Here is a 23,322-nt window from a genome sequence, read left to right as displayed (position 1 = left end):
TACGCTCGCCGTATTGAGCATTGCACCAGCAGCTCACAAGAGCTGCTGGTGCAACGCCGCCCGCTGCAGACTCGCGGCCAATAGGCCGCCAGCAGGGGGGTGTCAATCTACCCGATTGTACTAGTTCGGGTTGATTTCCGGCGATGTCTGCTCAGAGCAGGTGGACAGGTTATGGAGCAGCAGTCTTTGTGACCGCTGCTTCATAACTGCTGTTTCTGGCGAGCCTGCAGACTCGCCAGAAAAACGGGGCATCAAGCTCCATTCGGAGCTTGATAAATATGCCTCTCTGTGTACTAAAATCTGGATAAACTGCATCTACTTCTCCATCCCGGTTTGTTTATGACATATTAGTATGAATGCCATATATTGTTATTTTCATGAAGAATGTTTTTTACATTATACATATATTTATAGTGGTTCAATTAATATTTATTATTGTCCACTGCATTATGTGAGCAATGGTAAATGAGAAAATGTGCCATGTCAACAGTTATAGTTAAAATCATGTATCATGCAAGAACTGATAATATATGATATCACCAAATTATGTCATAAAAATATCTTCCACAAGCTGTGGGTTATTTAAAGGGACAATTAACTTTTTTGTGAAAGCATAACTTTAGCGGGGCTTGTGGAACTATTTTGAAAGAAGTACCCGATAAGTTGCAAGTAGACCCAGGAAACAAGTTTTCAGAAAATGTGCAGGGGAGCTTTTGGATGTGAGCACTGCAATACTTTAAAAGCATTTCAGAAAAAAAGTTTCCTGTCCTTTTAAGTTAAGAATTTCCTGGCCTTCGAAGTTAAATTCTGCCATAGCTTAAAGCTATAGGTTTTTTTTTCTTTTCTTAAATTGTATGGGTTGAATATTAGAGATACTCATTGATCTTTCTGATCCTGTTTGCTCTCTTTTTTATATTCTATTTTAGGCATTGCATCCATCCGTTATATTACTGGACTAATGAAGGCTTTATTGTCATATTATTTAATAGTATAAAGCTTCTAAAAAATATTTATAGATGCAACATAACTAGATAAATAATTTATGTTCACCATATTTTTGTTTACTGTACTTTATATTGAAATGCATTTAAAAAATATTTATTAAAATATAATATAAATCTAACATTTCAATATAATTAATTTGTTAATTAAAGTAATCTTGCAAAAGGTAGTAAAATAACTATGATAAACAATATACTACTCAACTGTGAATACATTTCAGAAAAATGCAATCATATCATGATCATCAGTAAAAGTATAAATAATTGTCTTTAGATAGATAGACAGAAAGACAGACAGATAGACAGATAGACAGACAAGTAGATAGACAGAGTACCAAAAGTTATAGAACTGTAGATTTGTTATTTGAGGGTTCATTTATTCTGTTTGAAGTCAATGTTAATACATCATGTCACATAGCTACTCTAGTACAAAGTACAGATGATAGCTGTAACACTATCTATTTTGTACAAAGAAAGGCCATACTGAATTGTGCTGTTTGGAACAGACATAAGGGATGTCATCATGGTTATAGGACTCTGTCCAAACACATGAATGCCTTGGCTAAAATTAGGGACCCTTTGCGTATTGATGGAGTTGAATAGAGATGGAAACAATTTTAACATGAGGTAAATAAACAAGAAAATAAAACTTACTTCAAGAGGGTCTTCTGAGGCCGTGCTTGTAGTCTTGGCTTCATCTTCTTGCGTTTTTTCCTCAGTAATATCTAGCATAGCAAAATTGTCCTGCTGGCTTATAATGGGAGTGGGATCAGTTAACAGACTAGTGACTGGTTCAAACAAATTGCCTTTCTTTAGATTTTGTTCTGAAACTTCAGGGGGAATGATTGAATCTGTGGGTTTAGTGGATTCTGTGACTGAGTCCACTACACATGGAGTCTGAGCAACATCAACAGGTTTTACTTCCTGTTTTCCTTGCTTATCTCTGATGTTTTTAGCTCCTGGGACAGTGTCATTTGTTTTTGAGTTTGATATTTGGGATTTGCGCCCAGCAGATACATCTCTTTGTTCTTTTGATCGTCTGGGGGCTGCTTTTGGAATTTCTTTGACTTGCCCCTGTGGTACAGACATTGCACTAGGGCTTACAATATGTTTTCCTACACTGGGGAATTGACTTTCAGTCTTTGCCTTCTTATCTCTCTCATAAGCAAGTGGGACCTTCTCTTCTTCTGGAGTAGGCAAAGAGTCTTCAAAATACATGTCTTTTAGACAAAAGCTGACTTCCTCCTTGGGAGGAAATTGACTTTGAGCTTGGCTGGAACTTTTTCCTGTTCTGCTTTCAGATGCAACATTATCTTTCTTCTTTGAACCATTTCCTTTCACAGTTATTCCCATTTTGGGAGGTGCTGTGGAAGTTACAAACTGTCGATTTGATGTTACTTGTGGAGGTTGAACTTCCATTTTCTCCTCCTGCACAGCTTTGGAGGTATCTTTCATAAAACGTGACCTCCTTGGAGCAGGGCTTATGCCATCTCCTTTCTTGGGGCTGTTTCCTTGTGGTACCTCCTCTTTCTTTGGCTCTGCCTTTGGTATAGAAGGAGGCTCCTCTTTTTTCTTCTTTTTTGCATATGATTCCTTTGAGGTAGATTTCTTGGTTATGACATCCACAGTCTCATAAATATAGGCAAGGAATTCCTTACCATTTTCTTCAATATTTTCAGGCAGTGCATAGCCATTGGAAGTTGCCTCTTCACCCTGAGATTTCTCAAAATTTTGTAAGCCATTGGCTATATGTAGTGGCTGCTCCTGAATATTTGCACCTTCATCTTGCAATCGGGAGCTAGGATCAGGAATATGGACCTTAATTATATTGTCCTTTTCCACTGATGACAGCTCCTTGTCCTCTTTTCTTTCTTCTGAAAATCTCCTCTTCCTCTGAATCCTTTCAGGACTCAGTGCCCTTAGTCTATCTCCTTCTTCTAAGTTCTCTTTTACTTTCCTCCTGCTCTGCTCTATTTCACGCATTTTAGCTTCTGCTTTTCTCTTAAGTTTGGCAAACCATCTTTGGTGTATTTTATACTCCGTCATGGTTCCAACTTCTAGTACGCCTGAACAAGATACAATTCCTTTGTTGTTTCTGGCTGACGCTTGATAAATAGCAGCATCTTCCTCACTACACCTAATAAACAATGACAAACAGACTTTTAATATTGTCTCTGACACATATTTGGTTTACTGTAGGATCAAAGAAGTAATAATGTTTGTGGATTATGTATACTTGAATGCAAGTTCAACAAATTGAATGCATATAAAGCAAAAAGGATCAAAATAAAAACAAAATCTTTCTCATTCTTTCAAAACAAAGCAGAGTAGAGATCTATAATATTAAAAAAACATAAAGTTGTACAAGTTACTTAACTATTAACACAGTATATGCTTACTTTTAACCTAATATGTCCAACTTAAGTAAAATCAGATGAGAAAATACTCTAGTGAATTATTTTACATTAACAATTGATATCAGTATACAGTATATATTATTATTTGTTACATTTATTGTTTTTTAGGCACACTGTAACAAACTTGAAAATGTAAGCAAAACTTGAATACAATTATTTTTATTTAAATCAGAAAAACAATAAAAACATATAAAAGCCCAATTTTAGCCTCCAGGGGCAAAACACATTTAGAAACCAGTCTGACATGTTTCAGCATTGGCCTTAATAATAGACCACAGTTTATTTAATTTATTTGCATCTTTAAATACACCTAACTTTACCCCCATTGGACTGTATTGGCATGGACTTTTTGGAGTTTAAACATATCTTGTTTTAGATAACATATAAATATCATTCTACAAATGGTAGGATACATCTAAATTGAATTATGTACATTGTAGCATGATGTATATATATATATATATATATATATATATATATATATATATATATATATATATATATATATATATATATATATAAAAAATGGAACAGCTTGTTAAGATCTTGTTTTTGTGTGTATATGACTGGTTCATTTGCTAACAACATTTGCTAATCACCCATCCCAGCCTTACTACTAAAATTAATTTCAAAGTATCGTCCTCAGATATTCTGAGCATAAACTTAATATCTTTCTACATCTATTATGTTATTTTAATTTTAAATGTATATATTTACAGAAAGGGTGATTGATTCATGGAATAAACTTCCACAAGAGGTGGTAATGACAAACACTGTGGGGGACTTAAAGAATGCCTGGGATAAGCATAGGGCTATCCTACGAACTAGATATGTTTATACTTTAGGAAATATTGGGCACACTTGTTGGGAATATGGTTCTTATCTGCTGTCAAAATCTATCGCCTAGATTTAGAGTTTGGCGTTAGCCGTCAAAAGCAGCGTTAAGGGGTCCTAACGCTGCTTTTTACCGCCCGCTGGTATTTAGAGTCAGCCAGGAAAGGGTCTAACGCTCACTTCCAAGCCGCGACTTTTCCATACTGCAGATCCCCTTACGCCAATTGCGTATCCTATCTTTTCAATGGGATTTTCCTAACGCTGGTATTTAGAGTCTTGGCTGAAGTGAGCGGTAGAGCCTCTACCGACAAGACTCCATCTGCAGAAAAAAGTCAGTAGTTAAGAGCTTTCTGGGCTAACGCCGGTTCATAAAGCTCTTAACTACTGTGCTCTAAAGTACACTAACACCCATAAACTACCTATGTACCCCTAAACTGAGGCCCCCCCACATCGCCGCCACTATAATACATTTTTTAACCCCTAATCTGCCGACCGCACATCGCTGCCACCTACATTATCCCTATGAACCCCTAATCTGCTGCCCCTAACATCGCCGACCCCTATATTATATTTATTAACCCCTAATCTGCCCCCCCCCCAACGTTGCCACTACCTACCTACACTTATTAACCCCTAATCTGCCGACCGGACCTCGCCGCTACTATAATAAATGTATTAACCCCTAAAGCTAAGTCTAACCCTAGCCCTAACACCACCCTAAATTAAATATAATTTTATTCTAACGAAATAAATTAACTCTTATTAAATAAAGTATTCCTATTTAAAGCTAAATACTTACCTGTAAAATAAACCCTAATATAGCTACAATATAACGAATAATTATATTGTAGCTATTTTAGGATTTATATTTATTTTACAGGCAACTTTGTATTTATTTTAACTAGGTACAATAGCTATTAAATAGTTATTTACTATTTAATAGCTACCTAGTTAAAATAATTACAAAATTACCTGTAAAATAAATCCTAACCTAAGTTACAATTAAACCTAACACTACACTATCAATAAATTAATTAAATAAATTGCCTACAATTACCTACAAATAAATAAACTAAACTAAATTACCCCAAAAAACAAACACTAAATTACAAAAAATAAAAAAAGTTTACAAGATTTTTAAGCTAATTACACCTACTCTAAGCCCCCTAATAAAATAACAAAGCCCCCCAAAATAAAAAAAATTCCCTACCATAATCTAAATTTAAAAAGTTAACAGCTCTATTACCTTATCAGCCCTTAAAAGGGCTTTTTGCGGGGCATGCCCCAAAGAAATCAGCTCTTTTGCCTGTAAAAAAAAAACACAATACCACCCCCCAACATTACAACCCACCACCCACATACCCCCTACTCTAACCCAAACCCCCCTTAAATAAACCTAACACTACCCCCCTGAAGATCTCCCTACCTTGAGCCGTGTTCACCCAGCCGGGCACCGATGGACCAAAAGAAGACATCAGGAGCGGCAGAAATCTTCATCCTATCCAAGCAGAAGAGGACATCTGGACCGGCAGACATCTTCATCCAAGCGGCATCTTCTATCTTCATCCATCCGACGAGGAGCGGCTCCATCTTCAAGACCTCCGGTGCGGAATATCCTTCTTCAACGACAACTACCCGACAAATGAAGGTTCCTTTAAGTGACGTCATCCAAGATGGCGTCCCTCGAATTCCGATTGGCTGATAGGATTCTATCAGCCAATCGGAATTAAGGTAGGATAAATCTGATTGGCTGATTGAATCACCCAATCAGTTTCAAGTTCAATCAGATTGAGCTTGCATTCTACTGGCTGTTCTGAATTTATTTTGTTAGAATAAAATTATATTTACTTTAGGGTGGTGTTAGGGTTAGACTTAGCTTTAGGGGTTAATACATTTATTATAGTAGCGACGAGGTCCGGTCGGCAGATTAGGGGTTAATACTTTAAGTTAGGTGGCGGCGATGTTAGGGAGGGCAGATTAGGGGTTAATACTATATATTATAGAGTTTGCGAAGCAGGAGTGCGGCGGTTTAGGGGTTAATAACTTTATTAGAGTGGCGGCGAGGTCTGGTCGACAGATTAGGGGTTAATAAGTGTAGGTAAGGTAGCGGCGACATTGGGGGGGCAGATTAGGGCTTAATAAATATTATGTAGGTGTCGGCGATGTTAGGGGCAGCAGATTAGGGGTACATAGGTATAATGTAGGTTGCGGCGGTGTCCGGAGCGGCAGATTAGGGGTTAATAGTGTAATGCAGGGGTCAGCGATAGCGGGGGTGGCTGATTAGGGGTTAATAAGTGTAAGGTTAGGGGTGTTTAGACTCGGGGTTCATGTTAGGGTGTTAGGTGCAGACTTAGAAAGTGTTTCCCCATAGGAAACAATGGGGCTGCGTTAGGAGCTTAACGCTGCTTTTTTGCAGGTGTTAGTTTTTTTTCAGCCCAAACTGCCCCATTGTTTCCTATGGGGGAAGCGTGCACGAGCACGTTTTTCCAGCTAGCCGCTACCGTAAGCAACGCTGGTATTGAGGGTTGAAGTGGCAGTAAATATGCCTTTACGCTCCCTTTTTGGAGCCTAACGCAGCCCTTCAGAGAACTCTAAATACCAGCGTTGTCTTAAGGGTGCGCTTGAAAAAAAAACAGCGTTAGCTACGCGGGTCTTTACCTACAAAACTCTAAATCTAGGCGTAAGTTTCTATGTTACTCAAATGTTTCACACCAAAATATTTTTTTTTACATCAGGCATTTTACTAGGTAATTAAATGGAATTTGTAAAGTTTACTAAATGTCACAGAGAAGGAGCTTTTTACAAAGGAGCATTTAAGAAAATGGGGCACAACAACAGCATTAGGATGACATAGCTCCATAAAGAACACGTGGCACAAAGCTTTTGGTATAACAGCTGCAATCAGTAAGTAAATACACTTATCACGTTAGGTTAACACATTAGCGCTATTTTGTAATTATAGATCATTAGTTTATTGTCTCAAAGAACAGCACAAGACAAAGAAACAATAAACGTATAAAAAATAGTGGGGTGAAATGTACTCTGTTTTATGATATGCATAAAAGTTTGGTCAAAAGATTTGGGGGCATATTTATCAAGCTCTGTATGCCCCGTGTTCTAAAGATCGCTGCTCTATAACCTGTCCGCCTGCTCTGAGGCGGCGGACAGAAATCAACCTGATTGAATAAGATCAGGTTGATTGACACCCCCTGACACCCCCTGCTAGCGGCCCGCGAATCTGCAGGGGGCGGCATTGCACCAGCAGTTCACAAGAACTGCTGGTGCAATGATAAATGCCGACAGTATATGCTGTCGGCATTTTTCGATGTGCAGGGGACATGATCCGCTATATCGGATCATGTCCGCTTGCACCATCATATATAGGCTCCTTGGGATCAGTTTCCTCAACTGTTTCTTTAATTACAATTACTAAGACCCTCCATCAAAATATAGAGTTGCAGCAAATAATGGGCCAGATTACGAGTGGCGTGCTAATAGTTACGCGCAAGCAAAAAAGAATTTTATTGCTGCTGTTTAAACGTGCCGGATATAGCACTCGTATTACAAGTTGAAAGTAAGTGCAATCGCTTCAGCACAATTGAAGTTAACACATGTCAGGATAGCACGCCCTCAGAGCTCCGTTTAACTGTTTTGCAAAACAAAAAAGTGTCACGACACACATCAAAAATACATTTACACTCATAATAACACCATCTAAAGAAAATTATTATTAAAAAAAATTGCCCCAAAAAGTTATATGGGCTCAAAAACATGAGGTCTCAGGTGTTAGAAAAAAAAAGGCAGGCAAAAGGCTTTAACATTGAATATATATATATATGTGTGTGTTTTTATATGTGTGTACATATGTATTTATATGTGTATTTATGTATTTACATATACATATATATTTGCTTTGCTGCCATCGCTATGTATTCATATACATATATATTTATATTTGCTGCCATCGCTGCGCTACTTAACCCCTTCGATGCGCTTAGGTTCTGTCCCGTCTCTGACAACATCAGAACGAGGCTCCTATTGAAGCCTATGGAAGCGCGCTCTCATGTCGCTGACAACTTGTAATGCCAGCACACAAAAAGCGATATTTAGCGCTACACTTGTAATCTAGCCCTAAGGTTTTTGGGTGGAATAGTGTTTTTGGAATGTAGCAACATTTAAATATCTGAATAATTAACAAAAACCAAAGCCAACCAGCAAATACTATAAATAGACTTAATAATTGTAATGGCTATAAATACTAAAAGTTTTTTTTCTATATATCCACTTTAACCCATTTGATAAGCAAATCTGCAACATTTTAAATATTTCAAAGTCTATGGCATACTAAGTTTGGCAGCCAAATATTAAAGGGACAGGAAACCCCAAGATTTTATTTCATGATTCGGATAGAACATACAATTTCAAACAACTTTCCAATTCACTTCTATTATCAAATTTACTTCATTCTCTTGTTATCCATTGCTGAAGGAACTGCATTGCACTACTGACAGTTTGCTAAAGACATTTAGTAAGCCAATCACAAGACAAATGTGTGCAGGCACCAATAAGCAGCTAGCTCCCACTAGTGTAGGATATGTGCATATTCTTTTTCAACAAGGGATATCAAGAGAGCAAAGCACATTTAAAAATAGACGTTAATTTAAAAAGTGTCTGTCTTAAAATGACATAGAAACATAGATATTGATGGCAGATAAGAGCCATAGGCCCAGCAAGACTGCCCCGATATTACCTAACAGTATAAACTTATCTAGTTCGTAGAATAGCCTTATGCTTGTCCCAGGCATTTTTAAAGTCCCTGACAGTGTTTGTCATTACTACATCTTGAGTACGTTTATTCCATAAATGCTCTATCTGAATCATGCAAGTTTAATTTTGGCTTTCCTATTCCTTTAAGGCATATTTTATTAGGGTATATTATTACATAAAGTTAATAAAAGTATTAGATTGAACAAAATGTGCTATACATAATTTACACAAAAACACAATAACCTTATTTTAAATAAACAATTTCACTGAGTGTCCACATAAAATATTTCTTCTTTTTTGGTTCACTTTATCTTGCCAAGGCTATTAAATCTTAATGACAAACTCACTTGTAGATTTGCAAGGTGTGTTTTTTTCCATTTCGGAAAATTTCATATTTAGGCAAACCACAATATCGGTCCATCTCCTCATCATCTTTATACCAAGTTATTTCTGGTTCTGGATAACCTGCAGAAACACACAAAAAAGTGTAATGTGAGCTATACCTCTCATATTACTTAGTTGTACCTTTATATAGAACATTCTCTTAACATATTTTACCAAAAGCCTGTCATATATAATGTACACCGGGCACTGCATTAGCACCAGAAAAATAAAATGTATGCTTACCTGATAAATGTCTTTCTTTCCGGACATGGAGAGACCACAACGTCATTCCAATTACTAGTGGGATATTCACTCCTGGCCAGCAGGAGGAGGCAAAGAGCACCCCAGCAAAGCTGTAAGTGTCACTTCCCTTACCCATAACCCCCAGTCATTCATCTGAAGGTAAATGAAAAAAGAAGATAACACAAAGGTGTAAAGGTGCCTGAGGTTTAGTAAAAAAAATAAAATAAAAAAATAACTGTCTAATTTTAAGGGTGGGGTTGTGGACTCTCCAAGACATGGAGAGTCCACAATGTCATTCCAATTACTAGTGGGAACCAATACCCAAGCTAGAGAACACTGAATGAACAGGGAGGGAGAACAAGACAGGCAGACCTAAACAGAAGGCACCATTGTTTAAAGAACCTTTCTCCCAAAGGAGGCCTCAGCTTAAGCAAAAGTATCAAATTTGGAAAATTTGGAAAAAGTATGCAAAGAGGACCATGTTGCAGCCTTGCAAATTTGTTCCACCAAAGCTTCATTTTTGAAAGCCCAAGAAGAGGAGACAGCCCTAGTGAAATGAGCTGTAATTCTCTAAGGAGGCTGCTGCCCAGCAGTCTCATAGGCAAAACAAATCATACTTCTCAACCAGAAACTCTCCGAGCAGAAGAAATAGCAAGAAGAAACAAAACCTTCCAAGATAACAGCTTAATATCTATGGAATGTATTGGCTCAAACGGAGCCTGCTGCAAAACTTTAAGAACTAAGTTAAGGCTCCAAGGAGTAGCAACCGGTTTAAACAAAGGCCGGATTCTGACCAGGGCCTGACAAAAGAATTGAACATCTGGCACATCCGCCAGACACTTATGTAAAAGAATAGATAATGCAGAAATCTGACCTTTCAGAGAACTGATTGACAACCCTTTCTCCCGACCTTTCTGGAGAAAAGACTATGAAATCCTGACCCTACTCCAAGAGTAGCCTTTTGATTCACACCAATAAAGGTATTTAGGCCATACCTTATGGTAAATTTTACGAGTAACAAGCTTGCGAGCCTGAAGCATGGTATCAATGACCGATTCAGAAAAGAAGAGAGATTCAAGGCGTGTGCTCATAAATACAATTAAATTGAATTATAATGGGTGATATAATAGCAAGCACATTTAATTATTAACCAATAATATGCTCAGGCATCTACAAATAAATTTAATAGTCTCACAAATAAATAGGTAAAACATGCAAAGTAAATTGATCTAATAAATACACTAGCACATATGGCTGGCCCATCCTAGTTACCTAATATGGGACCAAAGACCCACATTATGTCAAACAAAATACAAGCAATAAAATAGCCTGAACATAAATAAAAACAATTATTATTCCCAAAAATTGATGATATCATTGGCTGCATTAAAGCCATGAGGCATAAGTGTATTAATTGTATGGATCCAATAGACTTCCTGCCTGGCTAAAATGGGCCATTTGTCTCCACCTCTAGGAGGGCATCTAATGGTCTCTATTGTATTACATTGAAAATCGCACACATTGCCACTATGTTCTTCAATGAAGTGTCTCTCTAGCTCAGAGAAGAAAATCTTATTCCTAAAATACCCCACATGTTTTCGTATCCGAGTATGAACATCACGGGTAGTCATACCCACGTACTGTAACTTATGATACGTACAACCAATGAGGTAAATCATGAACGTAGTTGAACAGTTGATGCACCATCGGGTGTAAAAAGACTGGTTAGTAATATAGGACGTGAATTGTGTACCCACCTTAATAACCTCACATGCTTTACAGTTTTTTCCACATTTATATGTCCCATTGTATCGGAGCCATGAACTCTGGCTCTCAGATTTATGCAATTGACTAGGTGAAACCATATTTCCTAAAGTGAGATTCCTTTTGTAGGTAAATCTACAACCTCTCTTAACTATATCCTTTAACAAGTCATCACCATATGAAATGGGAAAAGACTTCTTGATAACATTGCAAATCTGATAATATTGATTTGAAGGTTGGTCTACTTTCATCACTCCTTCTTACAGATAAATTATTTGGTTGTAGAAGGCTACTTCTCTCTCTCTCTTGTTAGCTTCATCAAAGGCCTGGGTAATTACCCTCTCATTATAGCCCTGTTTACGCAGTCTGTCTTGCAAAGATGCACTCTCAGAGAGAAAAGTAGTCTCCTGTGAACAAATCCTCCTAGTCCTAAGGAACTGCCCCTTGGCAATCCCTCGAAAAACATGTTTTGGGTGTGCGCTCACTGAATGCAGCAGTGAATTACCTGCTATGGGTTTGCGATACACTTGCGTTTCTATTCTACCCGATGTAAATTCCATTGTGAGCTCAATATCCAAGAAATGTATCTTCTTTTTTTGCCATTCTGAGGTGAACTGGATCTCAGGAACACATGTATTAAGATAATTAACAAAGGACTCGGCCTCTGATGATGACAAAGTGGTAATGAATATAAGATCATCTATAAATCTTTTGTAACACAATATTCTGTCCGTGAACCAAAGATCATGTCCAAAGAGGAATTTATGTTCGAACCAGCCCATAAACAAATTAGCATATGAGGGGGCAAATTTTGCCCCCATAGCTGTTCCCCTCATTTGGACATAATAGGTCCCTCAAACAGAAAATAATTGTGTTCCAAAAGTAACCTAATGACCCTAAGGATGAACAGTTTGGTTTCATCTGAATAATTGGACTTCAAATCCAAAAAGAACGATATGGCTTCAATCCCCAATGAGTGCGGTATAGAAGTATATAAAGCCACCACATCCACTGTAAGCCAGCTCATATCCTCCATCACTCGCATGGGTTCCACAATATTAAGCATATGTGTTGTATCCTTCAAGAAACTAGGAAGGGACATGACCAATGGTTGCAGGATATTATCGATCCATACCTGATATAATGTGGGTCTTTGGTCCCATATCAGGTAACTAGGATGGGCCAATCATATGTGCTAGCGCATTTATTAGATCAATTTTTGGTGCATGTTTTACCTATTTATTTGTGAGGCTATTAAATTTATTTGTAGATGCCTGAGCATATTATTGGTTAATAATTAAATGTGCTTGCTATTATATCACTGTATAATGTATACTATCTATCTGTGGAATTGATCTATGTTACCCATTATAATTCAATTTAATTGTATTTTATGAGCACACGCCTTAGATATCTACCTTTATTTGTCATGAAGTCTGTAGGTCTTTCTATTTGTAAGAACTGTATATGAGAATTTCCCGAAGTTGTTAATATTAATTGTTCTAGTTTCTTTAGATATGTTTAAATATTATGCATTAGTATTGCATTCCTAGTGAATCTTTTCAGCCTTAATAGTGAAAGATGTTTACTGTTGTTCCCTTTAATTAGGTGAGGGGAGGGTTAAAGGGGGTGTACTTTTGTCTGGTATAAAGTTATGTGACACCTGTTAGAACATATGGGGGGGCTAGTTATCAAGCCGTCTACTTTTCTGGCTTCGCCGGCCCAATACGTCCGCCTAAGCTCGCCTACCTTCGCCGCCGCGGACCTGAAAAAAATACGCCTAAGTTATCAAATAAAGCTGTCAAAAAGCCGCGGGGCGATGAGCAGCGGACTGTGACAGTTATCACTCATCCGATCTCGCTGCCCTTCGGCTTTTTCCCAGCTTTATTGCTAGCCTGTCACTAAGCACTCACACTAAACTGCACTGTTCTATCCCTATACCGGCGCCCCCGGAGCCCCCCGCAACTAAATAAAGTTACTACCCCCTAAACCGCCGCTCCTAGACACCGCCGCAACTCTTATAAATGTATTAACCCCTAAACCGCCGCTCCTAGACCCCGCCGCAACTCTTATAAATGTATTAACCCCTAAACCGCCGCTCCTAGACCCCGCCGCAACTCTTATAAATGTATTAACCCCTAAACCGCCGCTCCTAGACCCTGCCGCAACTCTTATAAAAGTATTAACCCCTAAACCGCCGCTCCCGGACACCGCTGCCACCTACATTATACCTAGTAACCCCTATCCTGCCCCCCCCCTATACCGTCGCCCTCTATTATAAAATTATTAACCCCTATCCTGCTGATCCCGCACCTCTCCGCAACTAAATAAATAGTTTAACCCCTAAACCGCCGCTCCATGAACCCGCCGCAACCTATAATAAATTTATTAACCCCTATCCTGCCCCCCACTACACTGCCGCCACTGTAATAAAATGATTAACCCCTAAACCTAAGTCTAACCCTAACCATAACGCCCCCCTAACTTAAATATTAATTAAATAAATCTAAATAAATTAACTCTTATTAACTAAATGAATCCTATTTAAAACTAAATACTTACCTTTAAAATAAACCCTAATATAGCTACAATATAAATAATAATTATATTCTAGCTATCTTAGGATTTATTTTTATTTTACAGGTACCTTTCAATTTATTTTAACCATGTACAATAACTATTAAATAGTTATTAACTATTTCTTAGCTTACCTAGCTAAAATAAAGAGAAATGTACCTGTGAAATAAATCCTAACCTAAGTTACAATTACACCTAACACTACACTATACTTTAATAAATTATTCCTATTTAAAACTAAATACTTACCTGTAAAATAAACCCTAAGATAGCTACAATGTAATTAATAATTATATTATAGCTATTTTAGGATTTATATTTATTTTACAGGTAACTTTGTATTTATTTTAGCTAGTTAGAATAGTTATTAAATATTTATTAACTATTTAATAACTACCTAGCTAAAAGAAATACAAAATTACCTGTAAAATAAATCCTAACTTAAGTTACAATTAAACCTAATACTACACTATCATTAAATTAATTAAATAAACTACCTACAAATAACTACAATTAAATACAATTACATAAACTAACTAAAGTACAAAAAATAAAAAAAGCTAAGTTACAAAAAATAAAAAATTAAGTTACAAACATGTTAAAAATATTACAACAATTTTAAGCTACTTACACCTAATCTAAGCCCCCTAATAAAATAACAAACCCCCCAAAATAAAAAAAATCCCTACCCTATTCTAAATTACATAAATTTCAAAGCTCTTTTACCTTACCAGCCCTTAAAAGGGCCATTTGTGGGGGCATGCCCCAAAAAGTTCAGCTCTTTTGCCTGTAAAATAAAAATACAACCCCCCCCCAACATTAAAACCCACCACCCACATACCCCTAATCTAACCCAAACCCCCCTTACAAAAACCTAACACTAATCCCCTGAAGATCATCCTACCTTGAGTCGTCTTCACTCAGCCGAGCCACCGATGGAACTGAAGAGGACATCCGGAGCGGAAGAAGTTAATCCTCCAAGCGGCGCTGAAGAAATCTTCCATCCGATGAAGTCATCATCCAGGCGGCGCTGAAGAGGTCTTCTATCCGGGCGAAGTCATCTTCCAAGCCGGGTCTTGAATCTTCCTTCCGCCGACGCGGAACCACCTTCTTCACCGACGGACTACGACGAATGACGGCTCCTTTAAGGGACGTCATCCAAGATGGCGTCCCCTCAATTCCGATTGGCTGATAGGATTCTATCAGCCAATCGGAATTAAGGTAGGAAAATCTGATTGGCTGATGGAATCAGCCAATCAGATTCAAGTTCAATCCAATTGGCTGATCCAATCAGCCAATCAGATTGAGCTCGCATTCTATTGGCTGATCGGAACAGCCAATAGAATGCGAGCTCAATCTGATTGGCTGATTCCATCAGCCAATCAGATTTTCCTACCTTAATTCCGATTGGCTGATAGAATCCTATCAGCCAATCGGAATTGAGGGGACGCCATCTTGGATGACGTCCCTTAAAGGAGCCGTCATTCGTCGTAGTCCGTCGGTGAAGAAGGTGGTTCCGCGTCGGCGGAAGGAAGATTCAAGACCCGGCTTGGAAGATGACTTCGCCCGGATAGAAGACCTCTTCAGCGCCTCTTTGAAGATGACATCGGCCGGATCGAAGACTTTTCTTCAGCGCCGCCTGGATGATGACTTCATCGGATGGAAGATTTCTTCAGCGCCGCTTGGAGGATTAACTTCTTCCGCTCCGGATGTCCTCTTCAGTTCCATCGGTGGCTCGGCTGAGTGAAGACGACTCAAGGTAGGATGATCTTCAGGGGATTAGTGTTAGGTTTTTGTAAGGGGGGTTTGGGTTAGATTAGGGGTATGTGGGTGGTGGGTTTTAATGTTGGGGGGGGGGGTTGTATTTTTCTTTTACAGGCAAAAGAGCTGAACTTTTTGGGGCATGCCCCCACACATGGCCCTTTTAAGGGCTGGTAAGGTAAAAGAGCTTTGAAATTTATGTAATTTAGAATAGGGTAGGGATTTTTTTTATTTGGGGGGGGTTTGTTATTTTATTAGGGGGCTTAGATTAGGTGTAAGTAGCTTAAAATTGTTGTAATATTTTTAACATGTTTGTAACTTAATTTTTTATTTTTTGTAACTTAGCTTTTTTTATTTTTTGTACTTTAGTTAGTTTATGTAATTGTATTTCATTGTAGTTCTTTGTAGGTAGTTTATTTAGTTAATTTAATGATAGTGTAGTATTAGGTTTAATTGTAACTTAAGTTAGGATTTATTTTACAGGTAATTTTGTATTTCTTTTAGCTAGGTAGTTATTAAATAGTTAATAACTATTTAATAACTATTCTAACTAGCTAAAATAAATACAAAGTTACCTGTAAAATAAATATAAATCCTAAGATAGCTATAATATAATTATTAATTACATTGTAGCTATCTTAGGGTTTATTTTACAGGTAAGTATTTATTTTTAAATAGGAATAATTTATTAAAGTATAGTGTAGTGTTAGGTGTAATTGTAACTTAGGTTAGGATTTATTTCACAGGTACATTTCTCTTTATTTTAGCTAGGTAAGCTATTAAATAGTTAATAACTATTTAATAGTTATTGTACCTGGTTAAAATAAATTGAAAGGTACCTGTAAAATAAAAATAAATCCTAAAATAGCTAGAATATAATTATTATTTATATTGTAGCTATATTAGGGTTTATTTTAAAGGTAAGTATTTAGTTTTAAATAGGATTCATTTAGTTAATAAGAGTTAATTTATTTAGATTTATTTAATTAATATTTAAGTTAGGGGGCGTTAGGGTTAGGGTTAGGTTTAGGGGTTAATCATTTTATTACAGTGGCGGCGGCGTAGTGGGGGGCAGGATAGGGGTTAATAAATTTATTATAGGTGGCGACGGTGTAGGGGGGGCAGATTAGGGGTTAATAAATGTATTATAGGTGGCGACGGTGTAGGGGGGGCAGGATAGGGGTTAATACATTTAATATAGGTTGCGGCGGGTTCAGGGAGCGGCGGTTTAGGGGTTAATACATTTATTATAGTTGCGGTGGGCTCCGGGAGCGGCGGTTTAGGGGTTAATATGTATAGAGTAGCTTGCGGTGGGCTCCGGGAGCGGCGGTTTAGGGGGTAATAACTTTATTTATTTGCGGCGGTGTAGGGGGGGTCAGATTAGTGGTGTTTAGACTCGGGGTACATGTTAGGGTGTTAGGTGTAGACAGCTCCCATAGAAATCAATGGGATGTCTGTCAGCAGCGAACTTGTACTTTCGCTATGGTCAGACTCCCATTGATTCCTATGGGATCCGCCGCCTCCAGGCTGGCGCTTTGAAAACCAGGTACGCTGGGCCGTAAAAGTGCCGAGCGTACCTGCTAGTTTTTTGATAGCTAGCAAAAGTAGTGAGAATGTGCCGCACTTGTGTGCGGAACATCTGGAGTGACGTAAGAATCGATCTGTGTCGGACTGAGTCCGGCGGATCGAAGCTTACGTCACAAAATTCTACTTTTGCCGGTCTCGAGCCTTTGATAACTAAGGCGTATCAGCCTCGCCACAAATACGCTGCGGAATACGCAGCGTATTTGAGGTTGACGGCTTGATAACTACCCCCCATGGTCTATGATTACGGCTACGCATTGCTGAAACGCGTAGGACCGTTTCTTTACTTTTTCCTACCTCGCCTTGGTGCTCATGTACCTTTTAAATGATTAATTAAAGTCTATTTTTATTTTTGAGAAGGTGGTGCTTTGTGGATTATTTTTTGGTATCTGATACACATTCTCAGTTGAGAAGACATCTGAACTCAAGTTACCTACAGCACATGAGAAACGAGATCTCAGATTGAAATTGTGTCTAAATCCTCATAATAATTTAAAATACACAGATCATATTTAAAACATCTATATATAGAAGATTCTGGTATTTTTTTGTGGTATTAAAATGCAACTCTGATTTGGAAGATTATTGTGAATAAGGTAATTTTTATTATCTTTGTATAGCATATCATAACAGCATAAACGTGTATAGTTTGATTCATAACCTGGTTCCTATAAATATAATTCAATGTGTCTATAAATTTTAACTAATATAAAGAATTTAGGAATTTACATTAATTTTAATTGTTTTGTATATGCATTTTATTGGGGGTTTATTTTAAAGAATAATTATTAAATATATTGTATTATAACCCAGCCATATACTGACAAATTGTAGGTAGTACTGAGTATAATTATGTACACTTTACATTTGATCAGTCACCAGAGTGTTAATTAATGCGCTCTGTATTCAACCAGACAAATCCTTTGCAAAAGTAGCTGCATACTCTGTCGGCATTTATCATTGTACCAGCAGTTTTTGTGAACTGCTGGTGCAATGTCCCCACCTGCAGATTTGCGTCCAATTGGCCGCTAGCAGGGGGTGTCAATCAACCCGATCGTATTCGATCGGGATGATTTCTGACCACGGCCTCAGAGCAGGTGGACAAGTTATGGAGCAGCGGTCTTTAGACCGCTGCTTCATAACTTCTGTTTCCGGCAAGCCTGAATCAGCCACCTAATGTGAGCAGCTTAATGTAAAAAGAGCTTAATGTACCAAAATGTACCTAAACTTCAATCAATTGCCTTAAAACTTGGCACTACCTCAGTTTTTCCCTATTCAAGCCTATCCTAGAAGTTTCATGGATTTTGTTAATGCGTGACATTAAGCTTGTTTTTGGGGAGCTTAATATGGTTAAATGTACAAAAAAAACCTTAGATGTTAACCAATTTCTCCCAAACGCCACACAATACAAAAATATATAAATTTAAACATATTTGGAAAATTTCAAGACATTTGATAAAACATACCAAAATGTATTCACGTTTAAACTATTTTTTTACAATCCTAAAACATTTTGGGGTAGATTTATCATACCCCAGGCGGACATGATTCGATATTGCGAATCATGTCTGCCCTGCATCGCTAAATGCCGACAGAATACGCTGTCAGCATTTAACATTGCACAAGCAGTTCTGGTGAACTGCTTGTGCAATGCCGCCACTTGAAGATTTGCAGTAAATTGGCCACTGGCAGGGGGTGTCAATCAACCTGATCGTATTCGATCAGGCAGGTTGATGTCCGCAGCCTCAGAGGCAGTGGACGAGTTAAGGAGCAGCAGTCTTATGAAACTTGTCACAACCTCAGTTTTTCACTACCCAATCCTATTCTAGAAGTTTCATGGATTTTGGTTTCCCACAAGCCAAATGAGGTACATTAAGCTTGTTTTTTGGGGAGCTTAATGTGGCTTAACGTAGAAAAATAAACTTAGATGTTAACCAATTTACCCCAAACTTCACACAATAATCTATCTACATATTCTGAAAATGTCAAGACAATTGCTAAAACATACCAAAATATATTCACATTTAACTATTTTTTTACAGTCTTAAAACATTTCATCTGAACGGCTTAACGCAAAAAGAGCTTAATGTACCAAAATGTGCCTAAACATAAATCAATTGCCTTGAAACTTGACAGAATCTCAGTTTTTCACTATCCAAGCCTATCCTAGAAGTTTCACGGATTTTGGTTTCCCATAAGGCAAATAAGTGACATTAAGCTTGTGTTTTTTTGGGGAGCTTAATGAGGCTTAATGACACATTAGCAATGACACATTAATGACACATTAGTGTGTGCCGTTATTACTCAGTTGAGCGCAAATATTGCTTTAGCGTAAGCAATATTTTGCTCTTAGCTCGTTATATGGCCCTAAGTTGTTAGAAATAAATAACTTTTTACTTGTTCATCTTCACAAAAAGAAAAGAAATATTAATCAATACAAAACAACATAAATAGTACAGACTGCAAAATACAACACAAATAATAAAAACATAAGCATTTTTTTCTTCATTGACTTTTGCTGTTCTCTATGCGGTTTTCAGTCACCATTTTAAATGATTATTATTGGACTTAATGAATGCTTACAGAGAACTGATTAGTGTGTTTATAGGCACACTACTCCCTGTCACACATAGAGACCGTTCCAAAGTTAGTTATAATCTAGACCTCACCTAGTAAAACTTGATTCCAGTAGTAGTGCCACAGCCGCCCATACAAGCACACACTATATACTGTATATATATTCAGTGGTTAAAAAAAATAATGCCAGACTTTAAACATTAAAAAACATGGAAATTAAACACATAGGGGTATATTTATCAAGACCGCTGCTCCATAACCTGTCCGCCTGCTCTGAGGCGGCGGACAGAAATCGACAGAAATCAACCCGATCGAATACGATCGGGTTGATTGACACCACCTGCTAGCGGACGATTGGCCGCGAATCTGCAGGGGGCGGTATTGCACCAGCAGTTCACAAGAACTGCTGGTGAAATGATAAATGATGATGTGCAGCGGACATGATCCGCTATATCGGATCATGTCCGCTCGCACAATCATAAATATGCCCCATAATATATTGTATCTTCAAATTATTAATTTCTTTGTAGGCGGGATCTCCCACATTTTTTTGCTTGAATTCTGGTATAAACATTCATTTTTACCCAATGAATTTCCTTTTTTTTATGTAAACAATGTACGTGTGTACCCAAATGATTTGTGTAATGTGTGTGTGTGCAGTGTGTATACTGAATGTAAAGTGTGTGAATATAGTGTGTGTGTGTAGTATGTGTGTGTTGTGTGTATGTAACTATCTTCAAAGTAATAGTGCAAATCCAGATCTTAAGGGACAGTCTAGTCAAAACTAAACTTTCATGATTCAGATAGGGCATGCAAATGTAAACAACTTTCCAATTTACTTTTATCATCAAATTTGCTTTGTTCCCTCTGTGATATTTTTGAAAAGCTAAACCTAGGCAGCCTCAAACTGATTTCTAAACCGTTGAAAACCGCCTACTAGCTCCGAGCATTTTGAAAGTTTTTCAAAGTTAGACAGTACTAGTTCATGTGTCATATAGATAACATTGTACAAATTAACATCTGGGAGCTGGGACTTAAAATCCCACAATCCTCTACTGTCAAATTCTGCCACTAATTGGTCGGCATTAAGAGTGAATTTCTGTGGGTACACTACATATTCAGCCACTGCAGCCCATTGATTATTTTTAGCTTTTCCTGGCAACATGCGCACAGTTACCTCACCCACCAGCGCCTAGAGGCATTGCTTTCATCCCATAGGGAAGCTGCGATGGGTGGTTGTAATGAGGAGGACTAACATGCCTCTTGAACACCTGGCGCACCACCATAGGACTGCCCCCTAGCAACACAGAACATCACCTTTAGTGCTAGACAAGGATTGGATGTAATTTTAAAAGTAGGTTGTCCATACTCCATTAACCTGCTTACTTGCTCTGCGGCAAAGTGTCCCTGGAATTTTTTTTTAAATGTTGGCAACTATGCGGCCTCAGGGGCCATGTTTGTCCAGAGAGGTCCAGATGCAAAAGTAGTTCACAGTGCACAGTTTGCTTGTTACAGTACACAGCTTGTTTCCTGTCCAACCATTGCAGGTTCATGGTGGGAAACCTGGCTGGCAGTAAAAATCAAACTTGTGGGGAGTAAAATAACAGCAGCTTTTCAATCTTCTGGAAAACTACAATTCCCAGTCGCCAGCTCCTGTACGCATGTATGTCCCTATGTAATAGCTGGAGGATGTAGGTATCCTGTAAAATAAATTCCACTACCACCCTGTGCTGCCATTCCCCCCCCCCCCCAAGTCACCTTCATTGGTAAGTTCAGCAGCCTCAGATGCTGCACCCGCACCAATGGACAGATGATAAAAGTGCATGCGTTTGAATCCTAGGCAAGGATCAATTGCCTTCTCTTTCTCAGATAGGAACAGAAATGTCTACAGCTTGTTTTTCTTTTTTATTTGTGATAGCAGCAATGTGCTTTATTTACAAAACAAAACAAAACAAAACAATTTAAATACAGTTCTGTTGCTCTCACAAAAGACAAGTAGAGCTCACAGCACACAAGTTTTCTCACTATCATATTCAGGGCTCAAGCATCTTGGGCACTGTGTATTGGGATGACTGGTGCTGCCTCTCTGTGATATCTTTGTGCATGGGAAGGTTCTCTATGCTAATCTCCCTGGTTAAACATAGAAAAGAGCAAGTGCTCATCACTATGCATCTGGATGAGGTCCTGTTTGCCCTTACAGGTAATTGCTTCAATGCATTCCCCCCTTTGAAGCACTGATAAAAGGCTTACAAATCTGCGGGGCTCTGCTCTGATAAAATACAGAGCTAAGATTTCCCCGAATGCTGAGCTATTAGGGGGGGTAATGTTTGACAGGAATAACCTGAATAATTGGGAGATGGGTTACACGGTTCCCCTATTTAATTTACTCAGTGAGGGCAAACTCAAAAACAGGTCAGACCTTACAGACATCCTAGGTGGAGTTTTTGTTAGGTGGCTAAAATATAACCAAGTTCACCATTTTCTCCATACCCACCCTCTCAAACAGTCACTTACAAGAAATCTCACACCCTTTCGAACAGACATGCGCTATGACAAGTTCAGCACATTACACCTTATCGTGGGCTAAGAGACTCCTAGTTAATGCACATAGCTCGAAACTTCCTGATTATATAGAACGCTGGCATAGGGAATTGAATAAGACTATCACAGAAGCAGAGTGGGTTAAATTTTTTAATAACACAAGAAAATCTTCATCCTCAGCTAGATTTTTAGAGACAAATTACAAACTCCTGACTAGGTGGTACTTGACACCTACCAGACTTAAATGCATTTTCCCTGCCTCGTCGGACCTTTGTTGGAGGGGTTGTGGGGAAAGGGGGACGATGACACACATATGGTGGGCATGTCCTAAATTGTCACCTTTTTGGGAGGGCATACAGAATATCCTACAAGTCATAATGGGGCGGGGGGATTCCTATCAGCTAGACCCGACAACGGCCCTACTGCACCCGTTACCTAAATGTAAATGTAAATTAAGAACACAACTAATTCAGTTGGCATTGAATTCTGCTAGATCCTTAGTCGCTAGGCTCTAGAAATCTCAAATCTGTCCGACCCTAAAGGACTGGCACTCTCACATGACAGATACCTTGAGAATGGAAGAATATGGTTTCTTTAAATCTAATAGGTTAGGATTCTTCCATGATTTAAAATTCATCTGGGATGAAATCCAAAATGATCTGAAGATAGAAGGGGGGTGCTTTACACAAGTTACAGGAGTGACCTAGGAGGAATGACAGGCCTAGTGTTATCTTAGAGGGGTATGGCTGACGTGGTCCCACCCCTGCCTGATACTCTAACAATGACCTCTTTAGCTTAGCACTTCTCTCAAAGGTTGATAGTTAAATACAAAGTCGAGGGATACCACTAGATGTGTAGAATATATACAAAGT

The 23,322-nt window shown here is 38.2% G+C and overlaps 1 protein-coding gene across 2 annotated transcripts in view; it reads right to left on the bottom strand.

Moving 5' to 3' along the window:
• The window catches only part of ALPK3 (alpha kinase 3), a 217,871-nt gene that overhangs the window by 124,070 nt on the left and 70,479 nt on the right, over positions 1-23,322 (bottom strand). For both annotated transcript variants that reach the window (XM_053717269.1, XM_053717270.1), the window contains 2 exons: positions 9,367-9,484; positions 1,656-3,138 (listed from right to left, as the gene is read on the bottom strand). In XM_053717269.1, the coding sequence (XP_053573244.1) occupies positions 1,656-3,138; positions 9,367-9,484 (1,601 nt within the window). The remainder of the gene's footprint in view (positions 1-1,655; positions 3,139-9,366; positions 9,485-23,322) is intronic.

Source organism: Bombina bombina, chromosome 6 (assembly GCF_027579735.1).
Source record: "Bombina bombina isolate aBomBom1 chromosome 6, aBomBom1.pri, whole genome shotgun sequence".
NCBI lineage: Eukaryota > Metazoa > Chordata > Amphibia > Anura > Bombinatoridae > Bombina > Bombina bombina.
The sequence above is the reverse complement of the archived record's forward strand: the minus strand, read 5'-3'. Positions and strand labels throughout refer to the sequence as shown.